Source organism: Gobio gobio, assembly GCF_949357685.1.
Source record: "Gobio gobio genome assembly, chromosome: 20".
Lineage (NCBI taxonomy): Eukaryota > Metazoa > Chordata > Actinopteri > Cypriniformes > Gobionidae > Gobio > Gobio gobio.
The window spans coordinates 17,107,055-17,128,694 of NC_137113.1; the positions used below are offsets into that span (position 1 = coordinate 17,107,055).

General features: G+C 37.2%; 3 protein-coding genes across 10 annotated transcripts in view; 2 read left to right on the forward strand and 1 right to left on the reverse strand.

Moving 5' to 3' along the window:
• Window positions 1-280: 280 nt before the first annotated feature.
• acsl5 (acyl-CoA synthetase long chain family member 5) lies at window positions 281-12,210 on the forward strand (the record flags this gene model as incomplete). Its single annotated transcript, XM_079846020.1, has 20 exons — window positions 281-436; window positions 2,140-2,248; window positions 2,440-2,504; window positions 2,602-2,703; window positions 2,811-2,910; window positions 4,973-5,151; window positions 5,280-5,312; window positions 5,401-5,452; window positions 5,606-5,679; window positions 5,768-5,845; window positions 6,021-6,155; window positions 7,694-7,828; window positions 7,930-8,025; window positions 8,252-8,324; window positions 8,410-8,498; window positions 8,575-8,691; window positions 10,970-11,113; window positions 11,214-11,315; window positions 11,458-11,529; window positions 11,732-12,210. The coding sequence occupies 20 exons, from the start codon at window positions 281-283 to the stop codon at window positions 11,867-11,869; spliced, it is 2,049 nt and encodes a 682-aa protein (XP_079702146.1). The 3' UTR covers window positions 11,870-12,210.
• On the reverse strand, window positions 12,099-20,552 carry zdhhc6 (zDHHC palmitoyltransferase 6). 4 transcript variants are annotated; one of them, XM_079846022.1, is made up of 11 exons: window positions 20,345-20,552; window positions 18,335-18,859; window positions 17,904-17,995; window positions 17,132-17,291; window positions 16,461-16,622; window positions 15,917-15,970; window positions 14,282-14,449; window positions 14,137-14,178; window positions 13,907-14,052; window positions 12,948-12,994; window positions 12,099-12,851 (listed from the first exon to the last, which is right to left on the reverse strand). In XM_079846022.1, exons 2-11 carry the CDS (start codon window positions 18,599-18,601, stop codon window positions 12,751-12,753), a joined length of 1,239 nt encoding a protein of 412 aa, XP_079702148.1. In that variant the 5' UTR covers window positions 18,602-18,859; window positions 20,345-20,552; the 3' UTR covers window positions 12,099-12,750. The 4 variants fall into 4 exon arrangements, with proteins under 4 accessions (XP_079702148.1, XP_079702150.1, XP_079702151.1 ...); XM_079846024.1 differs by lacking the exon at window positions 20,345-20,552 and adding an exon at window positions 19,941-20,101; XM_079846025.1 differs by lacking the exon at window positions 20,345-20,552 and adding an exon at window positions 19,867-20,045.
• vti1a (vesicle transport through interaction with t-SNAREs 1A) overlaps window positions 20,524-21,640 on the forward strand; it is a 157,282-nt gene continuing 156,165 nt past the window's right edge. For all 5 annotated transcript variants that reach the window (XM_079846027.1, XM_079846031.1, XM_079846028.1 and 2 more), the window contains exon 1: window positions 20,524-20,768. In XM_079846027.1, coding sequence (XP_079702153.1) covers window positions 20,675-20,768 — 94 coding nt within the window. In that variant the 5' untranslated portion in view covers window positions 20,524-20,674. The remainder of the gene's footprint in view (window positions 20,769-21,640) is intronic.

Consider the following 21,640-nt stretch of genomic DNA (forward strand, 5'->3'; position numbering starts at 1 on the left):
TCAACATTAGTATTTTTCTCAATTGGACTGTACTGTGCTCTTCAACCTTTGAACAAACTGATTTGTCTTCATCAATATCTTCTCAGCACAGCATCAAAGCAATGCTAATGCTATGCTAACATAGACCTTGAATTTCCTCTAAATTCAGCTGCTGTAAATATGACCACATAGAAGTAAATTATGTATGTTATATATGAAACAGCCACTCCATATTATTCCAGATATTTTATTTTCAATACTGTTTTATTTTTTTCAGCTGCTCCAACAGACCCTGTACATCATGCAGTTCTTGTTAGAGTTCCTTTTTACCCCGCTGTCCACTTCAGGCCTGGTGTTTCTGTTCAGCCTCGCAGCTGTAGCCCTGGTCCATCTCAACACCAGGCCGAAACCACTGCTGCCACCCATAGACATCAACCGGCAAACTGTGGGCGTAGCGGTGAGTGCATTAATTTGTCAGTTGAACGTTAATATGCACTTTTAAAGCATTATATATCGATAATTTGTCTTTTTGCGTAAATACTTTAGTCCGACTGTAACTATACCAGTTTAGTTTTGCAAAAAAGCTGCACATGTAAAAGTAGTTAAAGCATTAGTTTTGATGTGTGACGAGGGATTGAGAACTAGGACGACGGCGAGGCTCGGAGAACTAAGGTAGAGCCGGGGGGATTGAGAAACAGGACGACGGCGTAGGCTCTGAGAACTAAGGTGGAGCCGAGGGGATTGAGAACCAGGACGATGGCGTAGGCTCATAGGACTAAGGTAGAATAGGAGGATTAAAGGACCAAGGTTGAACCAGGGGCTCAGAAGACTGAGGTGGAGGTGGTGGGAGTGAGAGATAAGGTGAAGCTAGGGAGGATGGAAGACCACAGAGGAGTCGAAGCGGTGGAGGGCCCAGTCACAGCCAAAGGCCTGGAAGTCCTTGGTGGTAGAGGTCTGCGCAGGACTGTTTTTTCGGTACCACTCTGGCTAGGTTCTATTCCGCACCCACCCGCTCTCGCTTAAAATTCACTCTGTGTTCACCCGATTACTGCTTAGAATGATTTACTTCCCGACCCGACCGATGCCGCTAAATTTAGACCTTGTTTCCAGATTTAAATTTCCCCTAAAGAAAGAGAGTGACTGGGATAACAAATATAAAATGTTGGCTATACAATCATTTTATTTGTTATTTTTGTCTTATCATGATACTGCCAACACCGTAAAAAATTTCACAGAGAAAAAGAGGCTGAATGTTCTCTCTGAAGGTGCTCATGTGGACGGAATGCAAAGAACATATATTGCCAGATCGCAACGCCACCACTGCAGAAAGTTTTGTTCACTTCAAGTTCAAGCGCGGATACGCTGTTGTCAAAGGATGTCAGGGGCAGCCGGGCTATTGTCAGACCATCCGCTCCCATCCAAAGCACACCAAAGTTACCGACCACTACCGTCTTTGATTTGTAAATTTACTCCCGCGCCACAAGAAAACTGATCGAGGGAGCCACGGGAATGCAGACCTCTACTTGGTGAAGCCAGGGGGTCAACAGACCAAGGTGGAGCTAGAGAGACGTGGGTCCCTGGTAGGCCATGGTGGAGCTGAAGGGTGCGATGAGCCACAGTGGAGCAGACGGGTCAAAGGGCCAAGGCAGCATTATTGGCTTGGAAGACCGTAGTGGAGCTGGAGGCCTAATCTGCAGCCAAAAGTCCTTCAACCACAGTGGGATGGGCTGGCCAGGAGACCATGGTCACACAGTGAAGCTGGAGGCTCAGATGAAGTCGGTGGGTCAGGCAACGACAGAAAACTGCACAGTGGAGGGGCACGACACCATTTTCAACTGAAAACAGGAAACTTTTATGCGTTTTGGCGTTTTGGGTGCCTGAAAACGCAAGGTTTTGAAAATGATGCCCTTACCGTCTTCATGTAAACAACAAAAACGTGAATTAGTAAAAATGGTAACGTCATGCGCATGCATGTTTCTTGACAGTAACATCGCCATCTACTGGCCTGGCATGCATACTAAAACCTTTTTAGTCATTTTTGCAGATTCGTTTTGACACCGTTGTTGTATGTTTTTAGCGATTGTTGCCGTGTAAACATACCCTAAATGTCTTCTATAATAGCACTTCAATGGTTTAATATCTGGCAATTTTTATTTACAGAATGGTGCTAGAAAAGCAGCACTTTTGAAAGATGACAACTTGATCTCCTATTTGTATGAGGATGCCACAACTCTATATGAGGTTTTTCAAAGAGGACTACGTGTCTCAGGTGAGAGGTCATGAGGTCAAAATTTACAGCCTCACAGAATATTGATATTCTTTAGAAATTAAATCAAGTCCTACTTTCATGATAGCTATACATGTGTTATTTCACATACCTGGTGCATCTTATCTGATATCCACTAACTTTAACATGATCTGTTAACATCGTCTGATGACATCGTCATCTTTACCATGCAGGGAATGGACCGTGCTTGGGGTACAGAAAGAAGGGGCAACCTTATCAGTGGCTTAAATACAAACAGGTATTTGTACCAGCCACAAACAGAATCTATTTGCCTTCAATTAATGAGGGAGGACAACTGACAACTTTGTTCCAATCCTTGCCTCTGATTGTCTCAGGTTTCAGACAGAGCTGAATTCTTGGGGTCTGGACTTCTCCACCGCGGCCAAAAGCCATCACAAGAATCCTTTATTGGCATCTTTGCTCAGAACCGGCCAGAGGTGACATAAGTCAAAATCAATTTTGCATATCATACTGCAAAACATCAGTATTATTGTCTTTATTATTCTTATTCACTTTAAAAATAACCTCTCTTCCCTATTTTCAGTGGATTATCTCAGAGCTGGCCTGCTATACCTATTCCATGGTGGCAGTGCCTCTTTACGACACCCTGGGACCTGAGGCTCTTGTGTTCATCATTAATAGAGGTACTTAAGCCTGCTTGCTTGCATGCTTCATTAGAGGTGTTGGTCAAATCAGCTTTAGGGATCACACCTGCTGAACCGCTGACTTATAATCCTTCAGAAGGAGATGACTTTTTTTAGTGAACTTAATGACCTTGCTTTTTCTACCAGGTTCTTCCAGAGCTCAAGCTGCTTTGCTTACCTTCATGATATGTTGATATATTGTTTTCTATTTCTCTAATTCATAAGTTTAATACGCAGAGACAAATGTAAGCCATTTGTAGGTTGATTTCTTAAAAATTCAGTGGCTCTGTGGAGGAGAGTGATCACCAAGGTTGCATTCATTTAATGAAAAATACAGTAAAATCAGTAACTGCCAGAGTTATGTTTAGTTATGTTCAGTTTCTCGTGTTGTATAGGGCATTTACACCATTTTCAATTAAAAATGGAAAACCTTTTATGCATTTTTGCTATTCATTTACACAACAATTGCGGATTGGGGGCCTGAAAACGCAAACTTTTGAAAACAGGGGTTTCAAAGTGCACGTTTTTGAAAATGATACCTACAAAAACGTAAATTTGTGTAAAACGTTGACGTCATGTGTATGCGTTTTACGTGTTCAGTCTATAGCCACGGTGTGATTTTTATTTTTTCAAACCAGTTCAGTTGAGACTCCGCCCTGCAGCCGATTCTTAAGATTTTATAGGTCATGTCAATCACAGGACTGATTGCCTACACCACACACTGATCCCTAAACCTACCTGTCACTGTAAACTTAACCAGTGAAATTAGCTGCCGGGTGGGATTTCAGGTGAAGTGGTTTCGGGGTAAAGCATGTGCATAGCCGCATAGAGTTTTTTTACAAATTGACATTGCCAACTACTGGCCTGGCATGCATAATACAGCGCTTTTGCTGGTCCATGTGACAATGTTGTCATAAGTACGTTAAAAACATAGGAAAAACTGTTTTTTGGTACATCATTGTCTTGTAAATGTACCCTTAGTTTGGGTTTGTTCTGTTACTGTTTGCCTGTGTTCCCGGTCTAAGGCCACATCCACACGAAGCCAGAGCTTTCCCTATCAAATCTTTTTTTCCCCTCATCTCAAGAAATACACAAAAAAAACACAAGAAACCACTCAAACCGACTCAAAACAATGTAGTATACATGCCAGAACAGTATGCGGTGCTGTAATTCTGCCACAGAAATACACTAAAAAAAGAGAAGACGAGTTGTGGCTATAAAAGGGGTACAGCAACGGTCGGAAGTGAGGCAAAATCTCACAATAAAATAACAATAAATAAAATTGCCACTTACCAGATTGTGTTTTATTAACACCTACAACCAACTCTAAATCTACCTACCCTTACAATAATGCAAATAGAGTAATTAAATGACGCAATATTGATGTGCGCACGCCCAGTGGCCGTAGCTGTATCCCTTCTTGTCTTTACCGTGCGGGACGTGGTGTGATGACATCACCGTTTCACAAAATTTACGGATTTGCTGTACACACGAAAACGCAAGGGTGTCTGTTTCAGATGTATCCACTCTGGGACCTGGTTTAAAAAAATACCGGTTTTAGGCGCCTAAAACGCCGGATCCGTCTGGACGAAACGCTGATACGATACACATTTTTTACATATACAGCTAAACGCGTCTCCGTGTGGACGGGGCCTTAAATTAGTTTCTATGGTTACTGAGTTGAGTTCCGCACCTGTTTCATGTTCTATTGATTATCTTAAATTATCTGAATTTAAGACCCCTTAGTTCTCCTATCTCTTTGTTCGGTGTCGACGTGGTTGTATTTTCTATGATTTTGATTGCTTATATTGTTCTAAAATTATAAAGGATGATCACTTTTGATCAAATAAATGCATTTTTGCTGAACAAAAGTAATAATTTCTTAAAAAAACAACAAAAAAATCTTACTGAACCCAAACTTTTGAGTGTAATATATTTTCCTTTATACCTATAACTTCCTCATTTAACATAATTAATTTAAGTTTTTTTTTTAATTTAATCCCACAGTAATTGTGTGTTACATCTGATTGGACCTCTTTAAGTCCTCATCTTCTCTCTGCAGCAAATATATCCACAGTGATATGTGATAAGCAGGATAAAGCAGAAACGCTACTAGAAAACTGTGAAAAAAACCTCACAGCCGTGCTGAAAACCATCATCCTCATGGACCCCTTTGATGCCGCATTGATTGATAGAGGCTCTAAGAGTGGTGTGGACATCCTGTCTCTGAAAGATGTAGAGGTACACTGACAGCACTCTCTGATGAGTATAAATAATAAAACAATAAAACAAAATATTAAAGGCTCTGATGTCGTTCAATGTCCCAGAACACAATATATATATTTTTAAAAACATTTGTGCTTTTTTAGGCCTTGGGAAAGAACAACCATCACAGACCTGTAGTGAGTAATGGGTTAATTATGAACTTAGCTGATATTATTTATTAATATATTTGATAAACTTAATGTGCTTTGATTTTTTTTTTTCCAGTCACCAAGGCCAGAAGACCTAAGTATTATTTGCTTTACCAGTGGAACCACAGGTAAGTGATGCAGTCTCTTCTATTCTGCTTCAATGACCACAAAAAACACAACAGGCCACATTTAAATCCGTGAAGGCAGTGTTGTTCCATCACTAGTAAATATCGTGGTGAGTTATAAGGGTATGAGCTTTAATTCTCTTTTCTCTGCTTCAGGGGATCCAAAGGGAGCCATGCTGACTCATGAAAATGTGGTAGCAGATGCAGCCGGCGTGGTTAGGACCTTTGAGGTGCTGTATACAGTGATGGCTACATGGTTTTTAGTCTCTATGGGAGTGTAGATTTTTAATGTTGGATGCCAAACCCATGTTTCTTCAGAGCGTTTTTGTTCCCGTTCCATCCGACGTGTCCATCTCGTTTTTGCCGCTGGCGCACATGTTTGAAAGAGTTGTACAGGTAAGCCGCTCTTTCATATCTGGCTCTCACCATCATCTTTGATGAAACATTGTTGAAGAACTTTAAAATTTTCAGTGTCATGTACTAGAATATTTTATAAATCACATCGATGGATTTCTTTTGCAGAAGAAGAACACTGAAGTCATGCTTGCTTGTTCTTATTTATGTGTATCAGACAGTGCTGTACAGCGTAGGGGGAAGAGTTGGTTTTTTCCAAGGTGATATCAGACTTCTAACAGACGACATGAAAGCCCTGCAGCCCACTGTATTCCCAGTGGTTCCACGTCTTCTGAATCGTGTTTATGACAAGGTTTGAAACTACACATACAATAGCTCTTTCTGCAGGTTACATTACACCAGTAGATGGTGACAAGTGATGTTATCATTGAAAACACTGATTAATTCTGAAATTAAACTAGTTATTTTCTTTACGAGTGAGTCATTGAATTGCTCATTTAACCAATTCATTCAGAAATAATGATTTATTCAGGGATGAAACACCACTACGCTGCGTTGCTCAGAGATGCTTGTCGGTTGATTCTGCTGTGACTTTTTACAACTTTTTTGGTTGACAGAGCAGAAATAGACAAAGTAATTGGAAATATTTTGTCTATTAAGTTATTTAAAGGGATAGTTCACCCTGAAATGAAAATAAAGCCATCTTTTACTCACCCTGCTGTTGTTCCAATGCCCTGTGTCCTTCTATCTTTCTCGGACCTCAAAAGCCGAAATTTAAAAAATAGTCCTGTACGCGCTCCTTCCTATAATGGCAGTGGTTCACGCAATGATGCAGTGAGACGCGCACCATATATGGAAAGTGAGGCATACTATCAGGTTTTGCGAGAAAGAAACCGTATTATTCAGTCAAAATACTGAGCTCGGCCGTTACTCTGAGCGCGCTCCTGTGTGTGCGCACTCCGAGCCGTCAGCAGCCTCACGCAATGTTGTCATGACAACGGTACACAATATTTACTTCAGGAGGTTTTATTATTGTATTATTTCTTGTCATATATCTTATAGAAAAGACGAGAGTAGCGTTTGATTCTATTGAGCCTGATTTCTCAAAATGGTGCGTGTGTGCTTATCCTGGGTACCATGACAATAGTGCGAGTTATAGTAAGCAGAGTCAGAGTAATGGCCGAGCTCAATATTTTGGCTGAATAATACGGTTTCTTTTTTCATAGAATGCCTCCTGAACACTTTCCATATATGGTGCGCGTCTCACTGTATCATTACGTGATACTCTCATATCATTTTTGTAATGTTTTAGCCTGGTTGCTATCCACTGCCATTATAGGAAGGAGCGCGTGCAGGACAGTTTTTAAAATTACTGCATTTGAGGTCCGAAAAAGATACAAGGACATAGGGCATTAGAACAACAGCAGGGTAAAAGATGACTTTATTTTCATTTCAGGGTGAACTATCCCTTTAAATAACTTAATAGACAAAATATTTCCAATTACTTTGTCTATTTCTGCTCTGTCAACCAAAATAGTCACAGCAGAATCAACCACACACCCACACCCCCACACAAACACACACAACACCTCACAAACACGCACACATATGATTACCTTGCAGTACTCGGATTAGGTTCTAATAAAAGAAGTGTGTGGACACAGCAGTAATATAAACCAGCCAATCAACAAAATGTTCTGCAGCTTATCATGTACTGCATCGTCTAAACTCACACTTATATTAAAGAGATAACTTTTACTGTCACACAATTTGAGGTTTCATTCACACCCGTAGCCCAAACATGGTTTAACACTTAAGAGTTTGGGGTATGTGCTTTTTAATAAATTGCTCTAAAAGCCTTTCACTGTCCACTTTCTGCTGCCTTCTCAGATTCAGAGTGGGGCGAAGACTCCATTTAAGAAATGGCTTCTGAACTTCGCCATTGAGAGGAAATGTGCAGAGGTCAAGCAGGGCATTATCAGGAATGATAGCATTTGGGACAAACTCATCTTTCACAAAGTGCAGGTATTCCCAACAGACTAGTTGGGAGGGTATTTGAATGTATTGGGGGGAAATGGTGCTTCTGTGAGGAATGGTTCTGAAAACTTTTGACTTGTTTTCTGCAGGAGTCTCTGGGGGGCCGTATGAGGGTGATGGTGACGGGGGCTGCTCCCATTTCTTCATCTGTTCTCACTTTTCTTCGGGCAAGCCTCGGGTGCCAGGTAAGAAAGGAAGAAATGGGAGTATGACACCAAAAATCAATGAATTATATGGTGTCTGTTATAGCTTATTAACTCTCTATGTTAATAAAAGACTGTATGATGCAGTGGTGCTTTACCTTGTACTTAATAAACAAGGGTACTGTCAAAGAAGGGTGTGTATGTGTGTGTATTGATCTGGTGTCACAGTGACCCAGTTCTGACCCCTTTATCACTGGCCTGCTTCCAGATATTTGAGGCATACGGCCAGACAGAATGCACTGCGGCCTGCTCTTTCACCGTACCAGGAGATTGGAATACTGGTGGGTTCCTGTCACTGAAAACAAATATATTTTTTGTGTTAAACAACACTTAGCACTGATTTCGATTTCATACGATTGATTTTAGGACACGTTGGAGTTCCTATACCATGTAATATTGTCAAACTTGTTGACGTTGAGGAAATGAATTACTTCACATCCAACGGTGAAGGAGAGGTAATGGAACACCATTTTATAAACCATAAACCAATATGTAATTAAAACCTCTCATAGCTTTGGTATTTCGTTTCAGGTTTGCGTCAAAGGCAAGAATGTGTTCCGTGGATATCTCAATGACCCAGAAAAGACAGAAGAGGCTTTGGACAAAGATGGATGGCTGCACACTGGTGATGTCGGCAAATGGCTGCCTGTAAGATTCCTCTTTTAGAATGAGATATTACAATATTTATCTTTTTATTGTTACCTTTTAGGATTCTCTTTCATAAAGGGGTCATGGATTTAAAAAACATTTTTTTTTATATGTTCCTTGAGGAGCTCAATTAAATAAATGCTTTGTTTATAACGAGGAGGACATTTTAAGCTATGAAACTTGCAAGATGTTTTAATGGTACAAAGACATCTTATGTGCTAAAACATCAAGGCAAAATGTATTTCTCATGTCATGACCCCTTTAAATAATGCAACTTGGAAGGACGGGAAAGTATAGACCTATTATGTTGTGATCAGCTGGTAGCCAAAAATGCAAAGCTGAATACATATGTACATCATCTTTAGCTTCATGCTATCAAATAGCCCTTTCCCAGCATCCAATCTTTCATTTAAAAGATGTCTAATAGCCGTTCAAACACAGCCCTGACGTCTAGGCAAAAAAAATACAACATTTGGGCTGTCAGTGAAAATGTAATAGATGTCTAACCATAGCCCAAGAATAGACTAGTCATCTAGAACATGAACATGTCAAAGAAATGAAACCAAACACCTTCTAATCACTGTTGACTTTGCTTATATTATGGAATATCAGACATCTCGCAAGTTATTTTGGCAAAAACGACATGTAACCAAATTCAAGGTTATTTTGGCTAGAAGTGGGTTACTTATAGCCAGACTATATCGGGTCTATAGTTAACTGAGACGGTAAAATAGCAGCAATTGCTTGCTGGGCACTAGTCCCTCTACTTCATTAGTCAGGTTTAACATATCCAATGTACCTAAAGGCAATGATGCATTATGAAGTGAAAGAAGAGTCTTAATCTTATTGCGTTTACTAATAATATCATGCCAGTAAACTCAAAGAAATAATACATGACCCTGATTTTTGAAAAAAATGAAACACTCATTTTCAGTCAATCTCATGTCAATCTTGAGTACCTATAGAGTAGTATTGCATCTTTCATATCTCCGAAAAGTCTTTAGTTTTATTATATTTATAAAAGAAAGATACGCTGTACCGAGTCTTTCCGAAAAAAGCTGAGCGGCTGGGGGCGTACCGTTCGAGCGGAGCTAAAGAATGACGAGCGCACGCAGCTATTGCGTTGAGCTATGCATGTTTACACAGAAAACAATGGAATCGATAGCTAACAACACAAAGACATTTGAAGCGCCGAAATTCAGGGAACAAACAAACACTTGGAAAAACATGATTGTCTTGCCATGACAACCAAAAACACACTTCTTTGGTGACATTGTTGATTTCGTGAAATCCTGTGACTGCAGCGCAGCCGGCTTCCCTAAAGCGTTTGCTCTCTCGCTCTAGTCGCGCGCGCGCTCATACGGCCCGTACAAGGACATTCCGCCCCATCTGACGTCACATATACCCGTTCTCGAAAAAAACTTTCCGAAACTTATGAGAAACCGGAAGGAGTATTTTTTGGCACAGAAATACTCCATCAAACGTCCAACTTTTTTTAAAAAACTTTGTCCATGTTTAGGATGGGAATCCAAGCCTTTAACAGTGTAAAAAGCTCAGTATTCATGAAACAGCATTTCACCTCCCCTTTAATAAACACAACCGTTCAAAAGTTTAGTTGACACAAAATTTTTTATTCTGTCATTAATTACTCACATCTCTTTAGAACACAAATTAAGATAATCTTAATGAAATTGGAGAGGTTTCTGAACCATCCATAGGCAGCAACGTCATTGCAACTTTCAAGGCCCAGAAAGGTAGTAAAGACATCGTTAAAATAGTCCATGTGACTACAGTGGTTCAACCTTAATTTTATGAAGCGACAAGAATACTTTTTGTGTGCAAAAAAATACAAAAATAATTACTTTATTCAACAATTTCTTCTTTTCTGTGTTATTCTTCTACGCTGTTGACATAGTACATTTTAGTTAGTTTTTTGTACAAAAAAAGTATTCTCGTCGCTTCATAAAATAAACCTTTCAAATCAACCTTTCTGGACCTTGAAAGTTGCAATGACCTTGCTGCCTATGTATGGTTCAGAAACCTCCCCGATTTCATCAAAAATATCTTAATTTGTGTTCCGAATATGAACGGGTCTAGTAATTAATTGCAGAATTTTCATTTTTGGGTGAACTAACCAGTAAAGCAACACAACTGTTTTCAACATTGATAGTATTTTTTTTTGTGTGCAACAAATCAGCATATTAAAATGATTTGTTAGAAATTGAGTAAAAAGATTTAATTTTATTGTGGAAGTTATTTTTTGTGTTCAATTTACCAGAATGGAGTGTTGAAGATAATTGACAGGAAGAAGAATATCTTCAAACTGGCCCAAGGCGAATACATTGCACCGGAAAAAATTGAAAACGTTTACATTCGAAGTGCTCCGGTCGCCCAAGTTTTTGTGCACGGTGACAGTTTACAGGTAACAATATCAATTCATTGCTTTTTCTGATTATAAAAATAGCTGGTCTTACATTTTTTGAATATTATGTAGCCTAATATCATTAATTTAATGTGTCCAGTCCTCTTTGGTGGCCATAGTGGTGCCAGACCCTGAAATATTGCCAGATTTTGCAGGAAAACTGGGTGTGAAAGGTTCACTAGAAGAGCTATGTAAAACTCAGGTATGCTTTGTGAAGTTACACACTTTACCTTACAAAATATATGCACTAGACTTACAAAATATTCAATCTAAACGATTTCTGCAAGTTTATTGTGCAACGCTTCCAAAATAGTTAGTGCTCAATGCTCATCATCTTTTTGTAGGAACTCAAGAAAGCAATCATCTCTGACCTCAACAAGCTGGGACGTGAAGCTGGGCTGAAATCCTTTGAACAAGTAAGCACTTTTATGATTCATTAGGCTATTATTAGCAACTATAAATGTTAAGACAATGCTATATATATAGGCCATATGCATGTATTCAGTTACATGGATATAGCATAAAGTCATCCTAGAAAAGACAGGTCTTTTTATGCATTTTTTCATTCAACTAAAATAAAACTCATGGCTAATATAGGGTTGTTCTCTTCTCTTCAAGGTAAAAGACCTGTACCTGCATCCCGACATGTTCACTATAGAGAACGGTCTTCTCACTCCAACACTGAAAGCCAAACGGGCAGATCTCATAAAATTCTTCAAAGTTCAGATTGACAGTCTTTATGCTAACATGCACTAAAAAAGCTTGAGATATTCTGCCGTGTAACCAGGGTTCACATATTTATGAGTGCTGTTTGTGTAATGTTTTTATATTTGCTCGAAGATTCAAATGTTTTGTTAGCATTGCACTGTCATCAACCTTCTCTACAATTATTAATTTGTGCCCAAGATACTTTCATTGTCAGTCAAAAAGAAATACATGCTTTGTCTGGATATATTATTATAAAACAAATGTACAAACAAGATTTAATGAATACCAAAGATTGTTCATTTATTTTTTCCCCAATGAAGAAAATGTGAAAACATTAATATACGTCAATGAAACAAATTGTATATTTACATATAGGTAATTTGTGGAGTAGAAACTAATGTTGTTGTTGCTTTCTGTTAAAAATATGAAGGAAATAAATGTAAGAAATTATTTTACAGATCATGGTTGTTTATTGTCTCTTAAAACTTCAGTGAGGTTGACATACAAAAAAGCCATCAAAAATAAAATAATATTAGTTCAACTATATAAACATCTTGCATGACAAACACCTTGTTACAACTGGAAAAAAGGCTTTGCATATTCAGTGTGGGCATCAATGTACGAGAGAAAGCAAGCGAAAGAGAAAGGCAAGAAGAAATAGGTTTCAAGTAAACATCTTAATAACCCCCTTTAAAGAATATGCTGCTATATGCTCCAATCCCATTAAAAAAACAAACAAATTTGTCTGTTCTTTTGAAATGAAATGTTAAGTTACACACGTTAATAACTTTGGGGTGTCAGTATCCATTTGCTTCAACACTTAGCGCTGGTGCCATTGAACAGCTTTACAAAAGAATCAGAAAGATATTTGCATCTCAGCAGGGTTTCAGGCCCTAATATTAGCGAGCTGTGAATTGTACAATTCTGTATCATTGCTCTTTCTTTTCTTCGCTCGTCGAATTATTCGCAGAGTCATAGTGACACTTCTCGACACATCGGCGTGGAAACCATCCTCTAATACGAACTCCAGCTATAGGGAGAGAAATCATTTCACTCATTAAACTTATGAATCACTTTTAATTACTGATCATGTAACTACATTTTGTGAACCATTTTAAAACTGTACCGTTAGCCTGTTCCTCATTCAAAAGTTTGTCTCCATACATCCACCACCTGTTGATTAACAACAGCATATTTATCAATATATATATATACCGTTCAAAAAATGTTTTTTAGTAAAAGTCTCAGTTAAACTTTACAATAAGGTTTCATGTATTAACATTAAACATTAACATTAACATGAACTAACAATGACAAATAATTCTAAAGCATGTATTAATCTTAGTTCATGCTAATGCCAACATTTACTAATAAATTATTAAAATCCAAAGTCATTTCTGTTAATAGTATTTAATAGACCTGAGTTTACACTAACTAATAATAAACAGCATTTTTATTAACTAATGCTAACAAAGATTAATAACAACTGTGACATATGTAAGTAAAGTGTTACCAAAGTCTCTTAGGCTCACCAAGGTTGCATTTATTTGATTTACAAAAATGATATTTTTTCAATTTACAATACAGTATATTTTAAAATGTAATTTATTCCTGTGATGGCAAAGCTGAATTTTCAGCATCATTACACCAGTCTTCAGTGTCACATGATCCTTCAGAAATCATTCTAATAGGCTGATTTGGTGCTCAAGAAACATTTCTAAAATTATCAAAGGAGAAAACAGTCGAGGTTGCTCATTATTTTTATCGAACCATGAATTTTCAGGATTCTTCGATGAATAAATTACAATTCAAAATAACAGCATTTATTTGAATTAGAAATCTTTCTTAATATACATTTTTTTTTACTGTGATTTTTGATTAATTTAATGCAGCCATGCTGAATAAAATCATATTATATTGCATTAACATGTCATTAAAAACTACCTAAAATATATTATAACAAGCTGGTCTAATAGCATGTGTGATAAACAGCTCATATATATATATATATATATATATATATATATTTTAACTGTCCCCACTAGAAGCTATGGACCATTAAAATAACTAAAAATGATGGCTCACTTTGTTCCTCTTGTAGCAAAGATGGTCTCCCCCTTTGTAAGTTTGATTCTAGGTTCCTCTGTACATGGTGTCCTAAAGAAAGTGTTAAGTCCTTTTCCCAAAGGGCAACAAGCCCCATTGTAGTCCTCCACCACTCTGTACTCCACCTGCGAATCAGACGCTTATTATTGTGTCAGTCCTTTAGTAAACGCTGCCCTCTTGTGTTTGAAAGTGATTATGGCAATACTCACACTCCTCTGACGTTTATCATGTTTTTGCTTCAGCTGCTCAATCTGAATAAAGTAGAAACAGAAATATCATTACAAACTGAGCTATATAGCTGCATTTGACTGTTTTGTAATACCTAAAGAATGATCAATTATGTTGAGCACATACGGTTAGCGTATACTGGTTACACTTCTCATGCACAGGCCATTCGATTCCATCTCCCATGGGGGTACCAGACCATGTGAACACCTGCTTGAAGTTCTCCCATCGGCTGCCCAGGTCATAGGGGAAGATAAAGTCTTCACCTGTTTGGTAGTATTGGATTCTGTCTTTGGCCTGGGAACACAGAGATTCTTGCTTTAATGTAATAAACCCACAGGACCTACTGAATTCAGAGATGGGGACTCTATGGACTATACCCTCCATAAGGTATCATATAGTCACAAAGAACCAATTAATACAAAGTTGGAATGTTCCTACATGTGCATTTGAGAAGTCAACATGAAATACTTTTGACCTACATGCTAAACTCAAAAACATATTTTTAGCATTAGGCTATTTTTTTTTTAAAAACATTTTGTAATTAATATTACCTTATGCATTTAATACCGAAAACATCATTCCACGTGAAAGACTACATGGAATATTAATTAATTTGTAACTGCAAGAAAACAAAAAACAAAAAGAAAACAATAAAAGGAGTTTAAAATGGCAGAAAAAATAATAAAAGTTACAGGATCAAATATATATATCCCCCAAACCTAAAGAAGTACAGCATATATTTTTCATTTCAAGTACATTTCAGAATTATTTAAACAAAAAAAAGGTTGGATGAACACCGAGACATCTTGTCAATTATTTTTTATGTAGTCCCGTGATTTTTTTTTAACGAGTTTTTTTTAAGAGTAAAGATTTTGTTTAAACATTTTATCACCTGGATGTTTTAGGAAGTCATGAATTTACCATTATTTCAACAACTTCGGAATGATTTAAAAGCTACACTACCATTCAAAAGTGTGGTGTGTAAGAAGGATCATGTGACTAGAGCAGGGGTTTTCAAACTAGGGTCCTCCGGAAGGTTCTAAGGGGTCCTCAGAAAATTTCAGAGAATAAAAAGACAAAGCAAAAATGGATAAAGTCTACTGAATATTCAAACGGTTTAATTTCTAAATGTTTCTCTCCTTTCTTGCCGTATACATTCCAGAATTGTATATGTTTGCTTTGTATCTTTAGTGAGTTTTTCTCACTATAGTCCTCTTTATCTCACTCACTGGGGTTGTAAGGCAGTTTTCTTAACACAGCATAATCTGCTTGCATACATTTATTGTGAAAGTTGCTTATACAAATACTTTTTAATTTAAAATATTATTCTTCGGGTTTATACATCCAACATTAAGCAAAGCCAATTTAAGTTGGGAAACAATATGTTGTATTTATAATGTCACACTTACTATTTATCTAACAGGTTAAATGTTTTTTCGTACATAAAAATATATGGATTTTAGGAAGGGGGTCCCTCATAAAAGTTCATCATATTTGGGAGTCCTTGGCATATAAAGTTTGAAAACTCCTGGACTAGAGTAATGGCTCCCAAAAATTCCGACCAGTAGTACATGCCAAACACCAGTGTATTTTGAATTCCAGCTTTCTAGATTCTGATCAATAAAAGATTTTCAGTACCTCCTTATGTCACTAAGTAGATGTTGATGCCACTAAGTGAGTGTTGCTGTGTATTGGATTAGAGGAGGGATATTGGATTAGTTCACCTAATTTAGCAGATAAGCATACGGTAGACAAGCTTACTTTCTCCTCAATCCATGCTTCTATTGAGGTTTTGTTTCGAAGAATCACCTTCATCTAAAAGAAAAGAGACATTTGCTGATCAAAATGAACTTATAGGGGAAACATCGGTAACACTTTAGAATAATGGTAATTAGTTAACATTAATTAACTACATTAGTTAACATGAACTAATAATGAACTGCACTTATAAAGCATTTATTTATCTTTGTTAATTTCAACATTTACTAATGCATTATTAAAATCTTGTTAACATTAGTTAATGCACTGTGAACTAACATGAACAAACCATGAAAAGCTGGATTTTTATTAACTAACATTAACAAAGATGAACAAATACAGTAACAAATGAACTGCTCATGGTTAGTTCAGGTTAGTTAATACATTAACTAATGTTAACTAATGACCATTATTCTAAAGTGTTACCGAAACATCCTCACAAGGAAACCATGGATTAGATGGATCTTCTTTACTTTGTGGGAAAGAAAATAACAATGTGAGGGAAGGAAGTGCGGCCGATTCAATATCCATACAAATCATGTCCTACCTGAATAAAAAACAACATCCCAACAGCAATAGTGGTACCCAGCGCCAGTCCCAGTGCAAAAAGCGTGGCTGCAAATGCTGCAATGCTGAAAGGCATGATGGGATGGTGGACGTGCCGAGCAGCGCTCATGTCAATCTTCACTGAGCTCCAACCAAATGAGATCTAAATCCAGGAAAATGGGCCAGAACATCATCACAACAATCACTCGTAAACACAAACTTTTTATTTTTGGATGCGATTAGACAGCACAAAAAAAAAAAAAAAAAAAAAAAAAGTCTAGATATAAAAGAACAGCAGAGTCCATACCACAACTATAACAATAATGGCACAGAGGAACAATATTGTTCGAATCGCTTTCGAAAATTTTTTTTCTAAATGAAGAAGCGTAAACACATTGACAGCCAATCAGAATCCATCCTGCTTTATTGAGCTTGAGCATTTAAAGCGACAGATGACATAACTGCAGCGTGTGCTTAGAATAAACAGGAAGTTATTGTCTTATCGCTGGAGTGTATAGTTATTGTTATAGTTACCGCTCTTGGTGTGGATGGGCCATTATTAGTCATAAAATGTGTGAACATTTCAGCAGGAGCTAATCTTAAGTTAGCCTAGGTAATATTTACATTTTTTTGTGTCCATGCTACAGCTATATATTGTTACACAACACTTACCCGATCATAAAGTTGAGTGTATGTAGTCATGATAAATATTAGTGCGGCATGCATGCAGCCCAGTGGAGCGAGCAGGAGGAAGCTGGTGAAGTACGCATGATTCAAGTGACCACAGCAGTTGTTGATCCAGGGACAGTGATGATCCATCTTCATCACGCACCTGAGGGAAGGAGCCATTTCTATGAATATTAATATATTCTATATTAAATATGATTTTTTTGACATATAAAGCAGAAATTTAATTTGGTCGTCAAATCACAACATAAACGAGTCCTTCAAGGGATAGTTCACCCAAAAATTAAATTTAATTCACATAAACAGTCACTTACTCACCCATATGATGTTCCAAACCTGTATGACTATTTTTGAGAATGTTAGGAGTTGAAACAACATTGGACCTAATTGAATTTCATTGTATGGCCCAAACAACAACAAGAACGCAAAAAGACATTTTTCATGCAAGAAATTCATGCAAGTGTGGAACAACATGAGGGTGAGTAAATGATGACAGAACTTTCAATTTTAGGTGAACTAACTAAGCTGAAGTGTGTAATTTATATAAGGAAAAAGAAAATGAAAAACAATAATTGTTTTTAAACAGGTTTGTCAAATATCTACCATTGCTCGACAAACTATTAGTCTCGCCCCAAACTCACACCATTGATTGAGCCGTTGGTTTAAAATATACAGTATATATATTAAAAATGACACACTTCAACTTTAAAATGCACCCATATTAAAAGAAACCAGTCCGTTTTTTAGACAAATCTACCTGTTACACTTGCGACAGTGATGTGACCTTGGGGATTTATAGCCTTGGCACAATTTACAGAACTGCAAGTACATTATGTCTTGTTGATTCTCCTGTTAGAAAACACAGACAACAACATAAGTCAATATTAGACATGCTGATTTCAGAAACCTTCAGAAAACAGACCATATCATACAAGCACATGCTTTAAAATCATACACTATTGTTAAAAAGTTTGGGGTCAATAATATTCAAAATGCAGTAGTAGCACAACCGTTTTTAACATTGATATTTCCTATTCATATAGGAAACAATTATTTTAAATTGTAATAACAATTCACAATATTACTGTATTTTTGATCAAATAAATGCAGCCTCTTTGGTGAGCATAAGAGACTTCTTCCAAAAACTAAAAATTGTAACCTTCTGAAAACAGCCCAAAATAGACTTACCGGTTTCCACCCCAGAGGAATGTAACCAGGGCCGACAAACATGGCATTAAAGTAGTTATAAAGAATGAGGACAGTCCAGTTAATGAGCATGATGAAGTTGATGCTGCCACCAGTGGTGTCCAATGGCCAGTACCAGATTATGGAGTCTAGTATGGCCATGGAGGAGCACATGCCAATGACCGTCAGAGCGATGATCGGACCCCAGTGAAAAAGCCTCTTGACCTCATGGAGGTTCTCAAACACAATTATAGCAGACAGAATATTCATTTTTTGGGGGATTTGGTGTCTTTAAGGTCCTCTGTGTAACAGCTGTGAAGTAGTCAGGCGTGTTGTTTTGGTTTACTGCAGTGATTTAAAAAGGTCAAAGGGCATCTTTTCTGTCTCCTCCGCAACAACCAGTGATCGGCTACGTCACCATTCACAGGGGCCAGCCGGTTCCTAGAGTTCCAGACTCTGTCAGCGTGTGGCATCCTTCCGTACTATCCCCTGAACGCCCTATCCTTGACCTAAAGGCAAGCCATCCATCTGAAGAGAAGGCAGGTGAAGAAATTAATTATGGAGGAAGACTCACCTCACACAAAATTTTACCATAATAACCATAGTTTAAACCAACATACAGTTAACTTTCTGTAATATAATACATTAATATAGGATCTAATTCAATTTCTATCTATCTATCATCCATCTTGTATTTTTTTACAGAAATAAAACTGGCAGCTGTAGTTGATAGAATAATTCTGTAAAAAATTCAATAAAAAAGGCAAACATGTTTACAGAACCTGTGGAAAAAAAATTAAACCAGTAAAACCAACAGCACTATTTTTTTTTTGCTGAATTAGCAAGGCCACGCTGCTACAAAAATCTGTTTTATACTTCTTTACACATACATTCACCATAATAACACATCACAATTAGCTTTTCAAAAGCCGAGGTAAATACTAATATAAGGTGCACAGTGTTATACACACAAATACAACAAAACACCATCATTGTAAACACACATAACACTAATATATGTATGGGAACTTACTGTTGTTAATCAACAAGTTTTTACTGTTACATTTGAACAGTCTTTAACAATTAAAATTACAATACTTTTCTACAGTACATCAATCAATCAATCAATCAAATAAATATATCTATCTATGCTTAATGATATTCTATAACTTAAAAAAAAACATTATTATGACAGCACTGTGCCTATTTTGTCACTGAATATTCATTATTTTGAAACTTTCATACTGGTCACTGAATCCGTTGTTTTATTCAAATAGAATGTGAAAATCAAATGTGACTGTCCATTTTAAAAATACTTTTTATGGTAAAGGCTATTCCAGTTGTCTACAAACAAGAAACAAACAAACAATTATATAACGCTTACCCATTTGTGTTCTACCTCACTTTCTCTATGTCAAAATACTAAGCCCAGTTTGTTTAATAGTGTCGTCATATTTTGCAGGGCAAGACAGAAATCAGGAATGCAACGGTTAATGTTACATGTCAGTTATTATTGTGCTTCAGTGGCTACACACCTTCACGTGTTCACATGTCACACCCAAAGCTTTGTTTCTGTACTCCTGTATTTCATCATTAAGGTTAAACTTACTTCCTCTGATTATTCTAAATTGTGGCTAAACAAGCAAACAAATAAAAGAAAAAGACCAGAAGAAACTCAGAAACTCCATCAAGTTGCTGTCAGACTGCGTGAACTGAATCGGTGCAGCTCGATTACTCAACATCCCGTTCAAAGTCTGATTCCAGAGTCCACTTCATTTAATTCAATAGTAAAATATAGACGAAAACAGAGTGTAAGTGTAGAAATTAGCTTTAGTGACAATGACAGATACAGATATTAGACCTTTATCAATGACACATACTTTGAAAAAAGCCACGGTTACTAATAGAGACATAGATGATGTGCGATATCTCTCATTATGACGGAAGCGATATGTATTTTATATCTCTGATTCATGATTGTTTTGAAAATAAAAAATGAATCGTGACACATACCTCGACATTTCCTCGTGCGATCAGTGTCCAAGAAAAACCGACAGTCACGCTGAATACGAATAAGTGAGCTTGCTATTTAACGCCTGTAACAGTGTTAGAGACTAATTCATTTTTAAAATAATTCAAACATAATTCGTCGAGGAAGATAATAGAGTTACACGAGCGATTCACAACACAACGGAACCATTTAGTTACAGGAAGAGGTCGTGAACAGATTCCCGTGACACCACCCGGAAGTGACGCAGACGTCAATAAGAAGCAGACACAAGCAACAGTGTGTAACGCAGCCCAGTTCATCCATCTTTTAACCTTTTAAAACTAAAATACAACATGTCGTCGGATTTTGAAGCGTACGAGCTGGACTTTAGCACCCTCACCGCGGAAATAACCAACAAAATTGGAAGAATACCCAAACTTGGCGGTGGTAAGTAGCTGTTAAATTAGCTAATATAGCAAGACATTCATGTCAGTCAGGAAGACATAAACAACTCCTTTAATGATTCATTCTTACTGCTGTTCTGTCAAGCTGGTATATTATTTAGAAACGTCCCATATCAATTGTCAATGAGCCATGGTTTCATGAGAGTCTTGGTGTCAGATATCTAGTGTGTCAGATGAATCTTCATGGATGCCTAAAGATACAGGATTTGGGTGACAAGGATCTCAGATGTCATGTCGAGAGTAGAGAAGAATCCTAGTTTCGGTTCTCCAAGCATTATAAAGTACACAGTATACAGTGAGACTCAGATGCAAGGTCCTACTTTCACACCCTGGTTGTGTTGATGCATCAATATGATTGACTAAACACAAATTGCCATTATCACACATCAACAACAAGTTTTGTCAGACCTTAAAACTTGGAAACACTTTTTCAGGCTAAAGATTGAGAGAAGGAGGCCCGGTTTCACAGACAGGGTTTAGATTAAGCAAAGATCAGGCTTAGTTCAATTAGGACATTAAAGGGTAACACTTTACAATAAGGTTCATTAGTTAACATTAGTTAACATGAACTAATAATGAACTGCACTTATAAAGCAGTTATTAATCTTTGTTAATGTTAATTTCAACATTTACTAATGTATTATTACAATCTTGTTAACATTAGTTAATGCACTGTGAACTAACATGAACAAACCATGAACAGCTGCATTTATGTTAACGTTAGTTAGATGAACTAATGCTGAACAGAGGTGTTGTTCATGGTTACTTCATGTTATCTAATGCATTAACTAATGTTAACTAATTAGCCTGGCTTATAAAAACATATTACTGGTGTGTATCTTGAGACAAAACAAT